The sequence below is a fragment of the Cyrtonyx montezumae genome, unplaced genomic scaffold, assembly GCF_038088225.1.
Source record: "Cyrtonyx montezumae isolate F1298 unplaced genomic scaffold, pur_monq_1.0 scaffold_32, whole genome shotgun sequence".
Classification (NCBI taxonomy): domain Eukaryota; kingdom Metazoa; phylum Chordata; class Aves; order Galliformes; family Odontophoridae; genus Cyrtonyx; species Cyrtonyx montezumae.
In genome coordinates this window covers 3,926,130-3,948,733 of record NW_027072037.1, presented here as the reverse complement: position 1 = coordinate 3,948,733, position 22,604 = coordinate 3,926,130, and the positions used below count along the sequence as shown (strand labels likewise).

At 43.8% G+C, this 22,604-nt stretch overlaps 1 protein-coding gene across 1 annotated transcript; it reads left to right on the top strand.

The window, feature by feature from the left end:
* Positions 1-21,957, top strand: GARS1 (glycyl-tRNA synthetase 1). Its single transcript, XM_065744815.1, has 17 exons — positions 1-165; positions 2,529-2,630; positions 4,448-4,550; positions 5,570-5,711; positions 6,396-6,484; positions 7,649-7,725; positions 9,156-9,301; positions 10,167-10,316; positions 11,835-11,997; positions 12,917-13,081; positions 14,381-14,493; positions 14,838-14,978; positions 15,965-16,050; positions 18,180-18,289; positions 19,469-19,562; positions 20,443-20,633; positions 21,744-21,957. The coding sequence occupies exons 1-17, from the start codon at positions 106-108 to the stop codon at positions 21,867-21,869; spliced, it is 2,058 nt and encodes a 685-aa protein (XP_065600887.1). The 5' UTR covers positions 1-105; the 3' UTR covers positions 21,870-21,957.
* The last annotated feature ends 647 nt before the right edge of the window (positions 21,958-22,604 follow it).

The window sequence follows — 22,604 nt, the reverse complement described above, 5'->3', positions numbered from 1 at the left end:
AACGCTCTGCCCGCCCTGCTCCGCTCCCTCAGCCGCCTCGCCGGTCCTCTCCTCAGCCCTCCCGCTCCGCCTTCGGCTTCTGCTTCGCTCCCGGCCGCGACCCTCATGGACGGCCCGCAAGCCGAGGCGCTGCTTGCGCCGCTGCGGCAGGCGGTGCGGCATCAGGTAACCCCATGGGGGGGGGAGGGGCGGCGCTGCGAGGGGAGAGCCCGGGGGGGGAGGGGCGGCATTGCCACCTGTCCCCTCGGGGCTGCAGGTGCCGGGGCTCACGGGGGACTGTGATGTGTGGGTTGTCTGTCGGGGCCGTGGGTTTGGCCGCAGTGGCAGGGCCGGTCGTCTAGGTTACCTTCAGCACCGTCCTCCCCGGAGAAGGATTCGCTGCCTCTTTATTTCATAACCGAATCTGGGTGCCCTTGCTGTGTGTGAACGGCAGCGGTGCCCGCGCACATGGCATTTTCCCTTCCTCCCCGCTCCATCAGCAGTACTGATGCGTGTGGGTTCTCCGCCAGCATCTGTGAAGTGGCTGAATCCGTCGTCTTCATGCTTAGCTGAGCACATATCTGCGTGTGTGTCCCATGTGCTGGGAGCTCTCTGCACGTGTTTCCCCCATTAAATGGATTTATGGGCGCCTAATTATACCAGCACTTCAGTGAGTTCTTGTTATGAATCACTATGCGGCGTAACGCCTTGGTAGGGAACTCCTTGTCATTAGAACGACCCTCGGAGCCCTGCAGTGTATGGATGCTGCTGTTGGCCTATTGAGCATCAGTGCCCCCCTGTTGTCTGCTTGTGGGGTTGGAGCAGACTGCCTTGGGGCGCCGAGGAGAGATATGGGGGTAAATATGTCTACATGGGACCAGGAATATTGTAGCTATGGCTTATAGTAGTAATTCACTGTGCACGGGGGAAGAAGGATGGGGGTAGCTGAAGCACTGCGGTGCAGCAGACCCTGTCTGTCAGCCCTTGGAGGAGCAGCTTAATTAAGCCTCAGGGACTTGTAACCTATGGAGAGGGAAGTGAGCAGTATCTTCCTGCAGCAGTGCCTGATGCAATAAGCTGCCGTGATCCAGGGGTGGATCCCTCTCTGCTCTATTGGTCTATGGGACAAAGCTGCAGAAAAATTTGCCACATCGTGTGCTGCTGTGCACTCCTCCTCTGGGCTGGGCTGAGGCTCAGGCTCCTAGCTTTAATTAGATCGAGTCCTGTCAGTAAACATAATTGCTTGTTTCAGTTGTGCTGGTTGTTTTTTGTTTTTTTTTTTTCCTTTCTCCTTGTGTTAAGTCTGAATACTCTTCGACTCAGACATCAGGACAAAGAGTTGCTCTATGCTGCTTCTAGATGCTCTGCAGTGAGCAGGGTGATAGCTCTGTTGAGTCAGCAGTGGCTGCTTTGCTGCTGCCTTGATGTTTTTACCACTGCCGATCCCTTAGCTCAGCAAAGGCAATTCGAACTTATTTCTTTAAAGGGGAAAAAAAAAAAAAAAAAGATCAGATCCCTCCCTCTGCCACGTTACCCAGGAATGGCAGTTAGAGTCCTCAGCCCCTGAGCAAAACTTTCATGTTTTGGTAGAACTAGTTAACTGGAAGGAAACGGCAACCTTGTTTTGTTCTTTTAGCTGGTGGGGCTAAGGGAGCCTAGCATTGTTCTTATTTGTCTGTCATATATATGTTTAATGCCTTCTTTGCAGTGTTCCTCCTTCTGTTGATAACGTTAGTCATTAATCTTCCTGGTCTTTATTAAACCTGATTTCTGAATGACAGCTGCACATTTTCTTCTCTTTGGGTGGTCGGTGCCTGTAATATTCATTCATGAAGAAAGGAGGTATTGTGGAAATGTCATTTTTGACCCCCTTTTTTTCTTCTTTTTTTTTTAATGGAGATGTCCAAGGTATGAGAATGCTCTTAGAACGTGCTTCTTCAGAAGGTACTGATGTCTCTGTGCTTGTTCCTCCTGATGCTTTTCTTTGTCCTCAGTAATTCAACTCAGACTTTGGTTTTGACTGAAGAAGGGTGGCTGGAAAGGACAACTGTCTACTCAGTAGTCTGTGAGGTGTTCTTCTAAGAAATTGTGTACTTATTGGCCAGGTTTGGCAGAGGAAAAGTGCTCATAACCTTTGAAGAAAAGCAAAGGGGGTCAAAAGTAAAGAAATCTTATTAATGAGAACCTGTACTGATTACCTGAGCACCTATTCAAGTACATCCTCAAGAACAGAAAAGGATTTGTGGAAGTATTTGTACAGTGGTATGTGGAGGAGTACATTTGCACAATGAGATTTAATGTTAGGTCTGGGATTTAACGTTGTGGGGAGGGAGAGGCAGTGTTAATTTCACTAATGATGTCCAGTTTTTCAAACTCTTCAGTATTTCTCACTCAAACTAATTGAAGCAAACCTCCTGAGATTGAAGTGAAGAGCAAGGAGAGGCAGCACAAACGTTCCCTTTGGGATGCCAGGAGAGCTGAAAGAACTGGAGCTCTTGTCAGTGGTGTTTGAAGAAAGAATCATAGTCTTCTCTTTTGTCACCTTCTAGGGAGAACTGGTAAGGAAGCTGAAGGAAGAGAAAGCTCCCCAGGTGGATATAGACAGAGCTGTGGCAGAGCTCAAAGCTCGGAAGAGAGTTCTGGAAGCGAAGGTGAGCCTGGAAGTTAAACTTGAGTTCTGCAATTTTGTCAGAAAAGCCCTGAAATCTCTACTTAATACATTTTTACAGCACTGAATGATCACAGAGCATTAGAGCATTCACTTCTGAAGCAGTTTATGTGGGTGATCGTTCTGACCAGTGGCAGTTTCATTCATTGTCTGTGAGCATTAAATCTCAGTGTGTGAATGAATTAATAGGAGTTTGTTATTAATAGTCAAAGCTGACGCTTGGTGTTATGTGTCACCAGCCCTCATTTACTATTTAGAACTTTTCCATGCAGGGTAGAAGGAACACTGTTCACTGAGTTTCATTTTCACATTCTTTGGGTGGCATTTGAATTCCCAAATTGATGTTACACATGGCTGCTTAGAAATCATATCCTTTGCTATAGTTCAAACAATGTTTTTTGAAGATGTCACATAACCTACAGTTTTCTTCAGCCTTTGAGGGCAGGATGCCATGAAATTGTGCCCCCTTTTAAAATTGCTCGTGCCCTAGGAAATCTTCCTGCAAATGAAACAATAGAACTTCAAGTTCATTAAGTCTCTAGACCAGTAAACATGCAGAAGCACGTTTCCTTATCCTGCACTCCCAGACTGAAAAAGCAGCAGCCACTGAAGATTAACCTAGGCAACTGCTAGGTTCTTGTTAATTTGTATTTAATTGAAAAATGATTGTAAGTGTGCTTCGGTAACACTCTGAAATGAATGAATATATGAATACTCAAGTGCTTGGCACTATGAAAACTCCAGTATCTGAACAGAAACCTCTTGACCCTGTTTGTACTCCTGTCGTGTGGGGTGAGGGGTTTTGCTGTCTGTCTGATCTGGCAGTGTGGCTGTGTTTTGGCATACACTTCACCCAAGCGAAGTGATGTCATTTTTACTGAGTGTTCAGCACTGAGCTGTGGTTTGCAACCATTGTGTGAAGCCTGTGTGCATGGTTAGGTCTTTTAGAATAAATAGTTGGTGAAGGTTTTCCCAGTTCTGTTTCTCAGCCATCAGGAACTTGACAAAGAGAATGGTGATTTAGGATCCGAATCTCAGTGGCCCTTTGAGCCACACCTTTCAGTGGAGGAGTGCCTGTAGGATGCAGTGTAGAGATGTGCTCAGCAGTTACACAATTTGTGTGGGCTGTATCCCTGTCAGTGCAAGAATGACCTTGCAAACTCTGTGTCTGCCCTTGGGAATGCAGCACTCAAATATAGGTGTTTTCTCTTGACAGTGTTTCCAGCAGTGCATCACAGTTGCTTACAACTTTTGCAGAAGTCAGCAGTGTGAATGCTTGTTTGCTTTAGCAGCTGCTGGTACAGGTTACAAGCTCTGTGATTCCTACTCAAAGACAGCAGAATCTGAATTTCAAAGATTAAGAAGAGCAGAGTAGTCGAGTGTTTTAGGTTGCCTGGCTTTGTGTCTTCAAACCATGTCTGTAGATGATTCTGCTTCTGTGTGGGATCTTTCACCTTCTTTCATCCAGACCAGTTGCTGAGCTATTGATTCAGGATCATAAACAGTTGTTTCTCCACTGGTTGTAAAGAAAGCTGAAGGTGGCTGTCTCAGGCTTAGCTGCCTGAAAGTTAGGCTGGATGTCTCCACCTCAAGTATCTAAAATGCTGTCTTCAGATGCTCACGTTGGTCACTGAGTGCTTGAATCTCAGCATGACCATCCCACTTTGGAGAAGGAGAATGTAGGCAGGATACCTTTACTTCAGAATGTTCCTTAAGGACTTTTGATTTGTGATGGTAAAAGAAGAGTCCTTCTGCCAGTAATGAGAGATGTTAACTATTTCTGGTTTGCTTGAATTACAGGAGCTGGCCTTACAGCCCAAAGATGACATTGTGGACCGAGTTAAAATGGAAGACACTCTGAAAAGGAGGTTTTTCTATGATCAAGCCTTTTCTATTTATGGAGGTACAGATTTAAAGAAATTTAAGTTGTAGTTTGTTCAGGCTAATGTTGTGCTCTCTGGAGCTGTGTGAAATGCTGGACTCTTGGGATGTTTACTTAAAGCAGTGTTACTTTTGTTGTGTTTTTTTTCTCATGTTGGTTTTAAACTTTCTCCTGCTTTAGTCTGTTAGCTTTTCCAAAAGTTTCCCTCTCCCTAAATGCTGGTGGGAGGACTTTAGGCTGGAAGTTTTAAACATTACACAATAGAAGGCAATTGCCTTGTGGAGGGGTAGGCTATTTTGCCATTTCAGGGGGTGATCAAATTATTTCCTCATAACCATTTATCTGATCTTTTTTTTTAATTTGGCAAGGTAATGCTCAAAATGAACTTGAACTTTAGAATGTGTTACTGTGATGAACTTTATTAGACAGGTGAACAAATATGGCTGCTAAACCCCTTCATGTAGCTGATTTGAGGCAGCTCAGGGTGAGCAGTGTCTGTGTGGTTAATGCTCCTTCACCTAAGAAAGTAAAATAAATATTCTGCTTTTTTCTCTAGCTGGTTTTATTTCTGTGCTTAACGTGGTGATTAACAGAAACATGTTACTGAAATAATGTACTGCCTTGGAACATGCTTGATTCCTCTCTCTTGTATTCAGATTCCTTCTTCAGATAGATAATATTTTGTGGGAGCAATCTAGTGGTGAGGAGAGCGTGGCTCTTACGGTTTTTGATTGCTCATATCAACAACTGTTTCTTCTGTCATTATCTGATGCCCCAGTGCTCTCTGCAGCTGAACTGTATTAAATAGCATAAAGTATTATCCCCAGGTGCTTTCCAGTTTTCTTCTATCGTGGCTCTTCACTTCTCTGCAGTGAGCCATGTTTCTTATTCTGCTAGGGCAGAGCAGTTTGTGCTCAGTAAATGACCTCAGGTTTAAACCTGCTGTTGGGAACACTGAGGAGGAAGGACTTTTCCCCCCAGATATTGCAAGTTGATACCATCTTGCACCTAACACGTTCCTCTCCTGTTCTTCTTTGCAGGTGTCAGTGGTCTGTATGACTTTGGGCCTGTTGGATGTGCTTTGAAGAACAACATCATCCAGGCATGGAGACAGCACTTCATACAGGAGGAGCAAATCCTGGAGATTGACTGTACCATGCTCACACCAGAGCCAGTTTTGAAGTAAATATGAATCTTTCTTTCTACAGCACGTCATTTCTGGTCATGGCTGCTTTTTACAGTCTTCTGTAAAATCACCCACAGGGATCTTGGGGTTGGGTCACCCAATTCCATGTCCTTTTGCAGTGCAGAATAATTACGTATCGGTGCACAGATCAGGTGAGAAGCTGTTGTTGCATAAATGTGGGAGAGCAGTGGGACCCAACAGAGAAACTTATGTCTTAATGTTTACTAAATGTCCAGTTAGGTACAAAATTGCCTTTATCCCTTCTTTTAGCAGGTCAAGAAGATAAGAAAAAGGATTTCAATGACCTGCCTAAAACTGGGACACTTGTGTCATTGCTTAGAGCAGTGGCCCAGTTGTTTGGCTGTCCTTCCCTTCTTGGTGGAGTGGTGGCAACATACAATGTGTTAACTGAGCTCTGAATGCAAATAGTGCTTCTGTAGCCAAGGAATTGAAAGCCCTCTGTTTTTGGCCACACCTTGGTGGGTGTAGGGATGATCCTCAAGAGTAAGGATCTAGACCACTTCATCTCTATGATTGCCAGCAGGTTTGCTAAATATGTCAAGTGCTTTTGGAGTGAGTTTGAGCTGAGTAAAGAGCATTGCTTTCTGTGGGTCACAGCACAAACATCACACCATACCCAGGGCTGGGCAGTAGCAGCTTTTCTGTATTCTCTGTTGTAGGACTTCTGGCCACGTAGACAAGTTTGCTGACTTTATGGTGAAGGATGTGAAGAATGGGGAATGTTTTCGTGCTGATCATCTCTTGAAAGGTTTGTTTTTCTTACAAGGCTTTGGGGATTTCTTGCAGTGGTACAAACATGGGAAAAAATCTTTCTCAGGGGAAGCCCGTTGGTGTATCTGATCTTTTGTAGTTGTGTTCACAGATCAGTCATTACCTGCTTATCCTTACCAAAGTTCTCAGTCTCACCTAAATGTTGTTAGTGTTTTAAAGGAGACATAGGATCTCCATCGTAAGCCTAGATCCTCGTGTCTTCAGGACATAACAAATTGCTGTGTTGTCTAAGCTGAGGATTCCTTGTATGATAAGGCTGCTATTCTCTGCCATGTTCTGGAATTAACTTCTCTTGTGTTTAGCTGCTTTTTGTTCAGAACTGAGAAGTAATTTAGGGAAGATATGAGGGGTAGAGTACGCTTTCACTTTGAGAGGTTCACTTACAAGGCAGCTCCTGACGTTTCTGTGACCTGGTTCTCAGTTGACTTTTGGGAATTTATAATAGACTTTAGGCATTTCTTAAGTTTGTAGTCCTCTCATTTTTTATTTTTTTCTGATTATTGATTAAAACTTGCATAAAGAAAAAAGTGCAGAACAGCCACATGCTGAAACTACCAATAAAAAACCAAAATACTTTCCTCAACTGAGAGCGGGACTTCTTGACCTCAATGTCTACTTTTGTGTCTCAGGGAGGATGTTTTGCTTTTAAAGAGAAATGTAAGAGAAATTTGCTAAGGGATTTGATTTAGTAGTTGGGTAGGGATAGTGATAGGAGGATGGTTGGACTAGATGATCTTGTAGGTCCTTTCCAACCTTATGAACCTATGTAGTCTAACCCTACTGTACCAAGTCAGTGTATGCCTCTTAGTGCCTTGGATAAAAATAACCTTTCAATTTCAAGTCTTCATAGAATGAAAATAAGGAGAAAGGGACTACAAAGTCATTGCTTGGGTTTGTAGGAAGGAGTATCAGAAAGAAACAAGAGAAGGCCCTATTTTTACACATTGATACAGCAAACTAGTGCAGCTCCTCAGCTGTAGATTAGCATTATCCCAGTGACAGGAGTGGAATTAACCTGGGCAAGTTAGCTGGTAGTGGATGCATACTTATGCTGGAGGATCCTTCTGATTTGTCTACCTTTAGTTTGGGGTCAGTTACAGAGTTGCAATATAAACTCAGTATGGACTTTTCTCACTCACAGCTCATCTTCAAAAGCTTATGTCTGACAAGAAGTGCACAGCAGAGAAAAAGGCAGAAATGGAAAATGTTCTAACACAGGTAGGTGCGTGCATGAGGAAGTGAATGTTACAGGGGTGTGTGGACCATAAGGGAAGTGCAATGTGTAGGAGTTTCTGTTGTGTTTCTCTAAGGATGCTTAGAACTCTGCACCTCAGAGATGCAAGTAGGTCCGTATGTGTTCCTAAAGACTGGAAACTTATTGTCTAGTGACATCTCCTTTCTGCTTATTTGGAGAGTTACTGCTGTTGTGTCTGTCTTTTGAATGCTGTTTTGGTAGGACTGAAGCTCTGTCCCTGAAGGTGGTCAGCTCTGCTGCATTCCATGTGCTATAAAAGGCCTATTTCTTCTGAGACCCCCTTTGCCTTTGTCAAAATCTCACTGCAGGATTATGATGCAAAGGAACTGAGACAGATGAGATTTGACAGGATGCTGAACCACTTAGCAGTGAATTGATATGTTTTAAAGTTGCTTTGACTTTGAAGCACCTCAGATTTGTTTCTCCCACTATGCTGCAATGTTTGTTTGTTTTGGATGTTTGTTCTCAGGACTGTAGGGTAAATGCTTTTAGGGCAGATGTTTACTTCAATAAGGAGCAACTCTTGTGCATTGCATCACTGAACTGCAATCATTAGCTTTCACACTGCAGCTTTGAACTTTTACTATCCACTGGGGGAATCCCTGTTAATAAACTCTTTTTATATCCTGTTTTGAGGCTTCTCTGATATGTGAAGGATCCTGACAGAGCTAGACACAGGTCATTTGGTTATAAATTTGAGCATAAAATCGTTCTTGTACTGTACAGTGTAGGTCCTTTGTGGTTCTTAGATTATAAAAACTACCAATTTAATTAAAATGTGCATATGCAAAATACTAGTACTAAACTGCTCAGAAATAATGACAGAAATTGCTGCTTTTGTGCAGTTAGGTTGTTTTCACCAAGAAGCCCTGTGCTGCAGATCTTCTCTATTTGAGGAAATTGAGTATCAAATATGTGCCTTGAATGTAGTGAAGAAGGAAGAGAAGTAGGGAAGTGAATGCAGAGGAAGCACTGCAGAAATTTTAGCTTTCATCTCCCTCACTGCTGTATTTTTTTTCCTTCCCAACATTCTGTTCCCAGTGTTCTAGTTTCATCTAAATCGTTTCAGCTACTGGTGGGTGGTGATGCAGTCCCAGTGATTTTTCTTCTGGTTTGCACCTACTCATGCTTAATACTTCCATTTCGGTGTAGCTGAGTTGTGGACTGATGTTGCTAAAATGGGTTTGCAGATGTCCAGGGTATCCTTCTTTCCTTGGTTCAGACTTCAGCTTGCCTGAAGGCTTAAAATGACTACTCTGGGCTTGTGTTTCAGAGCTGTGGATCATGGATCATGCTCAGTAGCAGGGAAAGGGGATATAATTAACTATTATACCTACGATTATCTATTACCTTGTTTACTAATTAAAATAATGCTCTCATGTTTTGATATTAGTTGGACAACTATGGCCAGCAAGAGCTTGCAGATCTCTTTGTGAACTACAACGTGAAGTCACCTATCACAGGGAATGACCTTTCCCCTCCTGTTTCTTTCAATCTGATGTTCAAGACCTCCATTGGTCCTGGAGGGAACATGCCTGGGTTGGTACTAATCTCATTCTGCTCACTCTTCTTCATAGATCATCTGGAATTAACATTGAGGTCACAGTCAGATTGAAGTATGCAATTCTCTCTTGAGTAACCTTCCCCTGTTGTTTACTCCCAGCCTTCTCTGGCAGTTTAGCATTCCTCTTACTCTTGACATGAGGGAGAAGGAGCTGTTGCACAGTCACAAGAATACTTGAAGCAGCCAGGCTGTGTGGATCATGGCTATACCAGCTATGCTGGTTGGCATTGTCATTCCCAGGAAGCCATTTAACATTGGGTCCCCATTTGTCAGTGATCTCTTGGCTGTAGTGAAGCTGTTTCACTGTGTACTTTTGTCAGCATAAGGATACTAGGTGCTTGTAGTTAGTGTGATAATGCAGACTTCATTGGGGAACCAACTGCAAAACTGAAATCCCTACTGTAAAGAGGGGAATGCAGTACTCAAGTATGCCCTGCAATGGGATCTGAGATAGGTGCTGTGCTTTCCACAACTACATGAAGTAGTCTGTGCTGTTGGGGTTTGAGGGGCCTTAAACTAAAACCTCTTCAGTTTGGGAAATAGCAGAGGTGCAGTCATGGTTTGCCTGCCAAATTCACATCTGTAAGCAGTATGGCACAGCTTAGGCCCATGTAAGGCAGGCAAGGAGCACACAGTCACTCTGACCTCTGTGGTACTGGCCCCTTGGTTTCCCCACAGCTGATTGCTTCAGTATTTTAAGTCCATAGTTAAGACTACAAAACAAAAAAAAAAGTGCCTTCAAGTTTTGTATTAACTGATGTTATTTTTTTTCTCACTACTTTCTCTACATGTTTGTCACCCTGATGTCTGCATACCCCTCTGCCCTCCTTCTCCTTTCAGCTATCTGCGGCCAGAAACTGCACAGGGAATATTCCTCAACTTCAAACGTCTTCTTGAGTTCAACCAGGGCAAACTTCCATTTGCTGCTGCTCAGATTGGAAATTCCTTCAGGAATGAGATCTCGCCCCGATCCGGCCTTATCAGAGTGAGGTACTGCAGATTTCCTCCTTCAGCAGCAGGGTGCTTTGGAGTGGGTGGCACCTCCCTTTTGTTCCATTGTTTGTACTGTTTCACTTCAGAAGGTTCCTGATAATGTGTCTTGTGAGTCCTAGGGTTCATGGGCAAAGAACTCATTTGCTTAAGGTTTTAACAGGAGAGTTCTATCTCGGATCTGTGAAATAGCTGTTCAATTAGAAACACTTAGATTAAACTCAGTTTTATCATGAAAATTTAGTGTTCACTGTGAACACAAAAATATATTAAAAGTAGTTACGTTCTTTATGGGTTGTACAGCTTTGTTTAATTATGTTCATGCTGTTTACTTTTAGACTAAAATCTGGAATCAAAACGTGATTGGCCTTGCAGCAGTATTTGCTTGTCTCAATTCTGCAGATGCTGCAATTCTGAAACTTATTACAGAGAGAAAGTGAGGAGATAGCCTGACTCAAGACCTGTCTTTGTGTCCCAACCTCAGTCCAGCAGGGAGAGCTCAGGATTATTACTGAGAATTATTTCTGAAGCTTTCTATCTCAGGGTGGAAGTGATTGCTGCACTTTATTAAGGGTAATCACTGTATCTTAACTGAATGGTTCTGAACATATGGCTCCTATCTAATTTGGAATGAGAACTCTGATTTACTCTTAGTGTGATACTGCTGTACACACAGGCAGTGTGTGTTGTAAACTCGGGAACTGATTAATGTGGCCCATAAATGCCACTGACATGCAGTGGCACCATTAGCACTAAAGGAATGCTTGAGAATATTCTCAGATCTCCTATTCTCTCCTGTGCATCTGGAAATGAGCAACTTTTGTCATGGAAATACATTTTCAGTCACATATCAAGTACGTGCTTGTGGCACATTTATAGGACTGTTGTGGCAGATCACACCCTGATGCCTGTCATTTAAAGTTAATGATTACACAGGTGTTTTTTTTTTATTTAAGGTTTTTGGTAACAAACTATTTCAGTGTGAAGTGATTTCAGACAAGAAGGCTAAGAGTCAGTGTGTGAGTGTGGACATTTTAAATACAAGTTCCTCAAACAGGATGGGATGTGCACTGTTGCTGGATGTGACAGTATCGTTATTTTTAAGATATGATCACTTAACCTGACTCTCCTAGGCACTTCTGCTATGAGTTAAGGCTGCTGAACAAGACAGTGGATTACTCTTCATTGACCCTACACAATAGTTTGGAAGAACTGCCAACAGTTTTGAGAAGGATTTCCAAAGGTGGTCTTTGGTTTGAATCACAGTGGTGATGAACACAGCCTAGATATTTCTAAATGACACTGTGGGAAGTTTTATTGGGAGTTTGGAGATTAAAGTAAGGCCAGTGTCAAGACTGGTACGTGTTCCAGTCTATCCATTGCCTTGACTGTGGATTTATTTATATTTTTTTAAACCTCTGATGTTCTTGTGAGAAGCAAAAGCACTGTCATTTATTAGAAGGGTTGTGGCAGGTGTACCAAATACTTAATAGAAATGGTTGTTGATGTCTCCATTAGGGAATTCACCATGGCAGAAATAGAGCACTTTGTGGATCCCAGTGAGAAAAATCATCCCAAGTTTCAGAGCGTGGCAGATCTCAACATCCTCTTGTATTCTTCCAAGGCCCAGGTCAGCGGGCAGTCTGCCCACTTAATGAGGCTGGGAGATGCTGTTCAACAGGTAACGTTCCTCTTGTGAGCATGTAGAGCCTGTTCTTGTGAGAGGTGCTCTGGAGGGCTGAATTACAAACTGTGGTGTTGATGCCAGTTGGGGTTTGCACTCAGATTTATGACTCAGTTCTCTCAGGTGTGTCAAGAGTGACTGAGGTCTGATCATGACCCTTTGTTGTCATATGTTCATTGAACAGCTTGAGTTGCAAAGGACTTTAGAGACCATCCTGTTCCAACCCCTCACTGTGGGCAGGGACACCTTCCATGGCATCAGGCTGCTCAGAACCTCCATCCAAACCTGCCTAGAACAACTCTGGGGTGGGTTAACAGTGATAAAAGGCTACAGGTAGTGCTAGGATAATGGTATCTATCACTTAGCTATTTGGAGTAGAACAGTAAGGAGTACTAAGATTTGCCAAAAGATCAGTAGTGGCTGGGAATCTAATACTCAGTTGCTGACTCCCATCAGTATGTTGGGGCTTTGCTGTGTCATTCTCTATGCATGCAAACGATGAGGGGGCTTACAAAACAAAAACCCCAGACCACAAAATGCCCTGCTGTATTGAGACTGTAAACAGCAGAGAAGAGCTGCTGTGGGGTCCTGAGCCTTAACTGGAATTCACATGCAGTTTTGTAATACCAGTGCCCACAGTGAGGTCTCTTCAAGTAGGTGATCTTCATCGGGAATTGGGAATGAGTCCTAGAGTGAAAACAGCTTATTGTTTTCTTCAGGTGGAGCTTCTGGCAGTGGCACTAGCTGAATTTGAAAAGATGTAATAATGAGTTTCAGAGAGCACATAGTACTTGGTCACAGGTAGTTACAAGAACTTCTGTCTGTAACATTCTGACTGCGTTACGATAAATCTTGGCTTTACTTCCCTGGGAATGAATATCTGTGTGATTTTTCTTCCTGCTTTTGGTTCTTTCAGGGCGTGATCAATAACTCTGTCCTTGGTTACTTCATTGGTAGAATCTACCTCTTCCTGACAAAGGTCGGTGTGTCCCCTGACAAGCTGCGCTTCCGACAGCATATGGAGAATGAGATGGCTCATTATGCATGTGACTGCTGGGATGCAGAGTCCAAAACATCATATGTAAGTGGAAAATTGGAACAGCAAATAGTATTCCCTGTCAGTTCTGTTGCCACTGTAGGAAGGGGCTCCGTTGCACTTCTTACATTTTAAAACTAGGGCTGGTGGGTCTGTCCAGCCCCATGTTACGAGCTCAGATACCACGGTATAAATAATCTGAATCACAAAGGAAGTGAAACCAAGTCCTGGTGCTTTCCAAAAAAATGTAAACCCCCTATAAGAGTGATGGGCAAGGATTTGTTTCCACGGAGGCATTATTCCAGGGCAGATTTCTTCCTGCTAGAAATCTTTCTCTTCCTTTCCCACTTCCAAGGTGCTAGGAATTAGTTTATTCCTGCCAGCTCAAGCAGCTGGTGCTGACTGAAAGGTTTCCAAAGAGCACTTACCTTCCAGCTGAGTCACCAAGCATTCTTCAGCTCAGCCCTCTTTGAGTCCTTTGTTTTTCTTTTCCTTTGTTGACTGGGTTTTGAAGAGTGGCATATCGTTGTTGTTTTAGGTGAACCAGCAGTGAGCAGTTAGGGAGCAGACTTAAATTCATTTTAAATTCTTTTGGAGAGCTTTCAGGTCTTTCAGTAAATGTAAGCCAAAGTGTATCACTTGAAATAGTAGTTTCAGAAGAAATGCCTCAGAAGACACAATAATTAGACAGTATCTATTATGAACAGTGAAGTCATTCCTCTCTTCAAGAATACATAATCTATTTTTCTGATTTAGGAAGAGAAGAGCAGATCTCAATATTTTATTCTTCATATGTGGTGAAGCGTATGTTTGTCACAGTTTGCCTTTCCAGATTGTTTAGAATATGTGTAGATTTTTGGAAGTACCTGGAGAGCTATGTGCTTTAATTCTAGTCAAGAACCAAAAGACTGGAAGGGTTGTGCTGAGGTCTGTGGAGTTAATCTGTGTCATTGCAGTGACCATTATGTGAGTGGACCCCACGCACAGCCTCTGTCAGAACTGGGGTCATGTCTTTGTGTCCCTGTAGTATCTGAGTGAGGATTGTATACTCTGGCCCCAGCCTCAAGCTGTTAGCACAGTGCTGTGCTCTGCCAAGTCATGTGGAAAACCTGCCCTTGAACACAGACACTGGTTGGATAACTGATCATTTCCTCTGGAAACAAACAGAATCATTCCAACGAAGGAGCAGCTAGTGAGCAATGGCTGCTTGTTGTAATAGAGCTAACTGTCTAGAAAATAACAGCTGGGGAAGAAGGGAGGGCTTAAGGGAAAACAAACATAGATTTGACGGTTAAGTGGACAAAAAAGTGTGTTAGTGAAAGCTCCCACGCTTTGTTTTTTCAGGGTTGGATTGAGATTGTAGGCTGCGCTGATCGTTCCTGCTATGACCTCTCCTGCCATGCTCGTGCCACCAAAGTTCCTCTTGTAGCTGAGAAACTTCTCAAAGAACCTATATCCTTTCAGCTCAAACTGGATTTTCTTGTAAAGCTATTTGACGGTGGGATGTAACTCTTCTTAAAGTTAGAGCTGTAAATTTATCAGGGAACAGATTTAACAGTTACGGATCAGCATAGCTTTGGGAAATAACCTGCAGAGAACTGAGTGTGTGGGTGATGTCACCTGTGGGCAAAGAGGGTTTACTCCCTTGCTTGCCTTTGTTCTTGCTTAATGCTGGGCTCTGCTTTGATGGTGAAATGTGGCTTAATTATGAAGTTATTGTGTCATATTCCATGGTTCTGCTATTAGCCGTGCTTTTACGAGAGCCTGTGATCTGGGACTCCTTAACTACATCGTACAAAACAGTCAACATCGTTCAGTTTGAGGCAAACAAGGGAGCCATTGGTAAAGCTTACAAGAAGGATGCAAAGGTGGTGATGGAGTACCTCTCCATGTGTGATGAGTGCTACGTCACTGAGATGGAGCAGCTGCTGAACGACAAAGGGTGAGCTGGCTGTGTGTGTGTGTGTGTGTGTGTGTGGTACCCCTCTCTGACACTTCTGATGTGTGGTCCCAAAGTGCTGTTGGTTGAACTTCCTGTAGCCAGCTTTCTCATGAGAATAGGTTGGCTGGGTCACCTGAAATGTTTTAGTGCTGTTCCTTCCACTATGTCACTGCAAGTTGTCCATCAACATGTATCCAATGCATGCATGCAACTGTGTATTCCTGGTATTCAAGCATCTGTTTATTTGCCTGGGAGTGAGCTTCTGGCTGCAGTGGAATTAACCTGTAAAGAGACACAGCACAGTGAAATGGATGTGTTCACTGTCTTCCCTACTCTGATCTCAGAATTGAGCAGGGCTGGCAGATAGTTCTAAAATTGGATAGTTCTGAGAGAACGAAGCTAAAGATTTAGTTAAAGGAGAAACAGAGCTGGTGTGAGTGTTCCCCAGTGTTCAGTGACACGCTTTTGCCCTTGTTATGGTCTTCTGTGCATTGAGGCACCAATTTGTATATCTTTCCTCAACCTGTCTACCTGCATTCCTCACACCAGCAAGAACTGAAAATATAAGAGATCTTGACAGTTGTCAAATGGACTGAAGCAGACCAGCAGCTGGCTAGTTGAATAAGAAAAAAGGCATAACTGGCATAACTCCTTTTTTGATAAGCATGCATTCCACAAGATGTACAGTCTGAAGTGAGTGTCTATTCTGAGATTCTTCCCTTTCCTAATTGAGTTTGCTTCAGGCTCTTAACCACAGCTAAGTTCCCTGTGATTTTAAGAATGGTTGCTTTTAATTTATATATGGAGCCATTTTTATTACTAGTGTGAATTTATTTGAATGGATATGCCATGCATTTCTTGGATCTCTCTGGGATTTGCTCTGGCTTCTATGGTCTTCCTCTCAAAGTAAACCAAGTGATGCAATTGAGGAAATATAACCTGTTTATTCCTTGCTATAGCTTTTAAATGACTTATTTCCTTTGCAGGGAATTCACTGTTGAAACTGAAGGGAAAACTTTCACGTTAACAAAGGACATGGTTACTGTGAAGAGATTTCAGAAAACATTACATGGTAAATGTTTGTCTTGTAGTTTGATCATCAGATGTAAGAGGCAGATCAGGATATACTTTGAATATGGACTTGACCATTTGCAGAGTCCTGGTAGTGTTTTTCCATGGCACAGGAAAAACATCAAATGTTATTTCCTTGAAATTCATTAGTTTAAGGGAGTTGGAAAACCTTCATGCAGCAGTGGGATTTCAGTACCCACAGGCCTTTTGCCTGGTCCTGCTCAGTAACCTGTTTCATAGATTTCAGGCTGCGTTATATTCCTGCTGCTTTATTTGCTTATGTTAGGGTTTGTAAGGGGGTCTTAGAACCAGCTGCTGTGATGGGGGAGCCAGGGAGGGTGCACCAACTTTGGGAGCCTTGATCTCCAGATCCATTTCAGTGTAACAGATGGGTTATGGCAATCTGGTGGTGGGGCTGTGGACAGAGCTCTCTGCTTAGAGCTCCTGTTTTCCCTCCTTTGTCTGCAGCCACGTTTCTGGCACCTGCCAGCTTACCAGTCTGCCAGGCTCCATCAGTTGATAAGTTTGGTCATATCCTGGGATCGTTGAAAATCATATCTGTTTTGATCAGAGACTGGATCTCCACAGAGCTTTGATATGGCAAATGGGGCTAGAAGGTGAACTAGCAAAATAGATGTGGATTTAGCTCCTCAAAGAAGTCTTGTCTTTCTAGCCAGCTCTCTAAGTGCCTCACCTAAGGTTATTTGGAAGTCTTTGACAGAGCTGGAGGCTGAGGGAGATGTTTCCCCAGCTTGTACTGTAAGTAATGGATCATTTTGCCCTTGGCTGGGAGCGTGATACGTGCTCCTAGGAAAGGGCAGAGCAACTCATAGACAGACTCTATTCGTTCTTAGAGCTGCTGAGCTGTTGAAGTGTCCAGGTGTCTTTCAGTCTGCAAATGCTGTTGCTGTGCCAAGCCTTGCCTCCTTCTAACTTCAAAGAGTTGCATTAGTTCTCGGTATTGCTGGGGATCAGCAAATAGAACTGCAGTGATTGGTTTTACTTGAAATTGCAATGTTTTGGCAGTTTGTCTGCAGCAGGAGGCAAAGCTTTTGCATTTCCTCTTATCTCTTTCTATCTGTTTGCATTGACAGATCTATAACTCTTAACTTACAGGTGTCAAGTGAAGTGGAGCAGACCTTGCAGTACCAGTGGCAAATGTGGGGTGGGCCTGTTGCTCTGATGGGGCTGTTTTGCTACTTTGTTCTCCGTTTTTCACCTGTCATCTTACTTTTTTTTCTTCGAACTGATGTTTGAAAACTCGTTAGTCAGTGCACAAATAAAATGGGGCTGCGTTTTGGAAGGTGAAGCCCTCCCCTGAGTTAGGTGCTTAATTGAGGGTTGGCTCTCTGGGGTGCACAGAGCAGGAGGCAAGTCAGAATGCAGTGCTGGGAAATTGGATTCCATACTTAATTTTCAAAAGCAGCTGATGCCTGTAATGCCCATTGTTTCTCCTCCTATTGCTGTCTTTGTAACTGCTGAGCTCCTTTCTTACTCAGAGGGGAGAAGGAGGAAGAAGTCTCTCTGAATGATGTGTGGTGAGGGCTGGGGAGAATGACAGACATGTCATGAAGAAGCACATCACGTCTTCTGAGAATTTTTGCAAACACTAAGTAGTTATCTTCATTCTTTCTCCCCTGTCTGGACACACTGGAGAACAGGGAGCAGAACAGCAATGAAGCAGGCAGCTGAGAGACTCAGGAATGCAGAGGAAGTGTCTATTGGGATTTAAGTTGGATCTGGAACTCCATGCTTCTCTGCTCAGCTGCCGGGCACTGAAGTGGTGGTGGTAGGTGGTGGCCTCTCCATTTGGAGAAGGCTTTGCTCTTGTGGAGTGGAAGAGCTTTCATTTGTGTGGATGTACACTGTGCCATGCTATTCTTTCCTAGGGCTAGGGAAGGGAAGCAAGCTTGTTACTTACAGCCTAAACACATTCTACACATGGATCAAGTCCAGATTTTTTTCTACAGGCATGTGTTTTTAGAGCAGAAATGTTTAACCTTTCTTCTTCATGTGCTCTACTACACATAACAAAACCTCTAAGCAGAAAGGCAGCTTCAGTAAAAGAATTTATACAAAAAAAAACAGCATTAATGATGTGCTTTTTTTGTTTGTTTGTTTTTGTTCCAGTGGAAGAAATTGTCCCAAATGTAATTGAGCCCTCCTTTGGTATTGGGAGGATCATGTACACAGTATTTGAGCACACATTCCGCATTCGGGAAGGAGACGAGCAGAGAACGGTGAGCTTTCCTGTGTCTGGGCTTCAGCTTAAAAGCAAATGCAGGCATTCACCTTCCTATCCAGGGAAAGGGCTAAAATAAGGCTGCATTTAGTACACAATAGAGATGAGGAAAACCCAGGCATGCTGTTGAATTGCTGTTTTTGCCAGTGTACGTGTCATTTATACACGTGTACTGTGGGAACATCTGGGGCTGTGTGTGTGAAGCTCTTCATATATTGCTGGCAAGAGGGTGGGAAATTCTTCTTCCTTGATTCACACTTGGCTGGCAGTGTCCCATCACTTCTTCGAAGAAATCACCTCTTTGGGATTTTATTTCCTGTGCTGCTTTTCCTGGAGTCATACTTCTGTGCAGCAGCACGGACAGTCGGCTGGCCATTTCCTCAGTCCCCTGAGATATGCAGCCTCCTGTAATTTTGGGCACTCTGGAATAACTGTGTTCCTTTGTATTTCTGATGTGAGTGCAGAAACAAGATTCAGGAGCTCAGAGTTAGGACACAGCTGAGTTTCAGAGACTGCTCATGACATACAGGATATTAGACTGTAACTTCTTTCCCTTCTAGTATCCATTTACTTTCTGGAGAGCCTGGGATAGTCTTTGTTAAAACGTTGTGTTTACATTCCTCCTGTACCCTTTAAGGTCCTGCTGACTGAAAGGAAAGCCAGAAAAGACTTTTTGGTCCTTCTGGCACTTTGTTTCTGAAGCTGTGTTTGGATGGTTATGAAAACCTTTGAGCTGCATACGTTTCCTGTGCATACTATGCTTCTGTAGGAATTAACCAGAGAATGAGATGGTTGTTGTGAGAATTCTTTGCATTAGACTGTGGTGAAGACTAAATGTCCTGGAAAGACTCCTCTACCCTTCATTTTTCTGTAATTCAGATTAGAATCACTTCCTCCAGAGAGCAGTCTTCTTGGAATCCTAGTGGATTTCTCTTTGGGGGGAGGTAACATTTAGCTGTCAGGAGGGAAGGAGGAGTGGAGGACAGCTGGAGGAAATCAGTCATTCACTAGTGGTGTGAGGTGTTAGTGCTGCAACCCTGGATGTTAATAGCGTACAGAAGGACAGCTACTCCCAGTCACTCTGCCTGTAACCTCAGTCATCTTATTCTGCCTCTTAAGAATCTGCTCTGACTGTTAAACTTGTATTTATTTGTGCTTTTTCCTTTTTTTCCCTTAGTTCTTCAGCTTCCCAGCTGTTGTAGCACCATTCAAGTGCTCCGTCCTTCCTCTAAGCCAGAATCAGGAATTCATGCCTTTTGTCAAGGAATTATGTAAGTGATGAACAACACTGTGGGCCCAGTGGGGATGTGCACTGAGGAGAGGGGTTTATTCCTCAGTGCTGGAGGGGGAAAAAATAGCATTGGGATCATGTGGCCCTCACATGTGCAAAGGGAGAGCCATTGAACTCAAACAGTTGGTGTTAGCTTTAGATATCTATGAGATTTTCAGATTAGCCTCAAAAATAATCAGCTCCTTGGCTTCCTGTGTTGGTTTACAGCATAGAAGCCAATTCCTTTTATTTCTTTTGTGTCAAAAAGAAATCTTTGGTTTGGGAAAACCTTTCAGAAGTGATGTTTTGTGTATTAATTGTTTTTAAATTGAGGTTTTTTTTAACTCTGTTTATGTTGGCCAGCTGTTTTCTGAATCCCAAATCTGCTGAACCTCCAAGCGTTCTATCAAAATTTCCACTTTGTACCATCTAAAAGTAAATACGTGAAGGATAGAAACATAGGCTACCTATCAGATAGTGTGTTATTTTTGCTGTTTGTATCAGACTTTGCTCTGGACCTTGCCTCCCCATGCCAAGCATGCCCCTGCACGTGTGTTAGGCTGGCTTGTTCTTGTGTTAGAGCAAAGCTGTGGGACTGTAATGACAGTTGAAGGCAGTGACCTTCCTGTCTGTATTGCCCTTTGGGTGAGGGTTGAATGATGCTGTGTGTGTAGCAGTGTACTTGTGGAGTGGGCAGGGACTGGAACTTGAATTCTCCTGTCCAAATCAAAATGAGGTTGTGTGGTAATGCTTTAGACCAGGGGACACACAGTGCCTCGCTTCATGTTGTGCCACTGCACTGTGGGAAGCCTCTGCTACAAACATGGCCACCCGAGTGTGTAAGCAGTCCCAGTGATTTCTACCTTCTGTGCTTATTGCAGCTGAGGCACTCACCAGGAATGGCATTTCTCACAAGGTGGATGATTCCTCTGGATCCATCGGCCGACGCTATGCCAGGACTGATGAGGTTGGCGTGGCCTTTGGGATCACAATTGACTTTGACACCGTAAACCGAACGCCCCACAGTGCCACGCTGAGAGACCGTGACTCGATGCGCCAGATCCGAGCTGAGGTAAAGGGCAGGCAGATGGGCTTTGCTGCTGGCTGAGCCAAATCAGTTTCTTAAGGGGGTGAAGCAAGTGCTGTTTCTTATCTACCAATGTCTCTGGTCTGTGTAGGAGCTGGCTCAAACTCTTTTAGCCGATGTTGCTGTTGTGAGAAATGTCCCAAACAGAAGATGCTGGCCCTGCTTCTGAAGTCAGGAGAGGCTTTTGTTTTCCTGGGATGCAGAGTTGGTGTTCTTAGAAAGCTGTGCTTCAGCCTGGTTACACTGAGTGCAAGCACAGTTCCTCAAAGCTCGCTTCCTGCTGGTTTTACTTCTTCAGCAGCAGTCAAGCTGGTGAAATGTTGCCTTCAAGCCATGCCTGCCCCAAGCACGCTCTGCTGGGGTAGTTGTAACGCCGAGACTGCAGTAGCAGATCTCCTACAGCAGTCTCACTGCCTGTGAGCCAAACCTCTGCTGTGCCCTTCTCACCCTGGCTCCCACCAGGAATGCAGTTTGGCTCTGATAGCAGTGGGAGGCAGTGCTGAGCTGCCAGGCTGAGCTCTTCCAGCTCTGCTCAGTGCAAAAGCACCTGGACTGCTTGGAGCTACTGAGCAGGATGTGAGTTCAGATCAGTGTAACAGGCCTGGTCTGCTCCTGAGAGCCTCCTCAGAGCACCTCTCTGCCTCTGTATCCCCTGCATAACCCTTGCTGCTGTATAGTACTGTCATCTCCAATTTTCTGCAAATTTTCTGGTTTCTTTAGGTGCCTCTTCCTGTCATTGACAGTGTACAGTGAGGAGCCAACCAACAGCTCTGATCTTAGAGTAAATAGAGCCTGGCTAACTCTTGGCTTTCAGCATCTTTTGGATGTGTGTATTGCTCACATCCAAATTTCTCACCCTTAAAAAAATATCACTAAGAGGGATTAATCCTGCTGTGGACCACAACAGTGACAGTTTCATTTCCCTCGTGTGTTACCCTGAGTAACTGAGCAGCCTGCTGAGATGACACCCACTGTGATTTAAGTCATCCTATGAGCTATTTTTTCTTTTTAAATTACCCACAATCCCCAGGTATCCAGCAGAACAAATAGATCTGATAGGTTCATGTTCCATACGTGTTTGTGATTTGTCTACAGGTCTCTGAACTTCCTGCCATAATCCGTGACCTGGCGAACGGTTATCTAACTTGGGCTGACGTGGAGGCCAAATATCCACAATTTGAGGGACAAGAGACTGGCAAAAAGGACACAATAGAGGAATAAAGAAAAGGAACTGAAATAAAACCCCGTCACATGTCCACTTTTTACTGTTCATGTTAATATGAAATAAACTTATCGTGTATTATTCAAAGCTGCATTGTTTGTGCACACAGGACTATTTGTTTGGGTTTTGTTGTTTTTTTTTTTTCCCTCCTTCAATCGCTGCCTGAATTTAACTTCAGTAGTAACTGCTGTTGGAGTAAAAGGTGTTACAAATAAAAATGCCATTATATATGCCTGCTTCTCTGTGTTCGTGCAGCCTTGTGCTTTCTTCAGACCTGTCTTTGGTTGATTCATTTTGTTTTCCTCATGCTGATTGTGGCTGTGGGTGTTACAGGGTTATGACAGTCCCTCAAGACCGCACCACCCCATCGTCGGTTCACATCGCCTTGGATGCCCATGCAAGATGCTGCATGCTGTCTGGCCTCACTCATAAGATCAAGGTATCAGTCCTCACCACCTTTTGGTGCTTCTTGCAGCTGCCATAAGAGATGGGGCTCAGTGCTTTCTTTCTGTTGCAGGTGTTCAGTGATATTCTGCAGGATTAGGAGCATTTGCCTGCAGGTGAGCAACAGGAGTGGGAAATCCAGTTCTTGTTCTTGGCTTGGGTTTGCTTAGCTGAGGGAATGACCTGTAGGCTGAGACAGCTGGGGCTGTTCAGCCTGGACAAGAAAAGGCCCCAAGGTGATCTGATAACAACCTTTCAGTATGTAAAGGGGGGAAACAAGAAAAAAAGGG

Coding starts and splice junctions, on each gene's coding strand:
- GARS1 (XM_065744815.1), top strand. CDS start 106: ATGGACGGCCCGCAAGCCGAGGCGCTGCTTGCGCCGCTGCGGCAGGCG. Junction 4,551..5,569: donor AGCCTTTTCTATTTATGGAG/GTACAGATTTAA, acceptor TCTTCTTTGCAG/GTGTCAGTGGTCTGTATGAC. Junction 13,082..14,380: donor CAGAGTCCAAAACATCATAT/GTAAGTGGAAAA, acceptor TTGTTTTTTCAG/GGTTGGATTGAGATTGTAGG.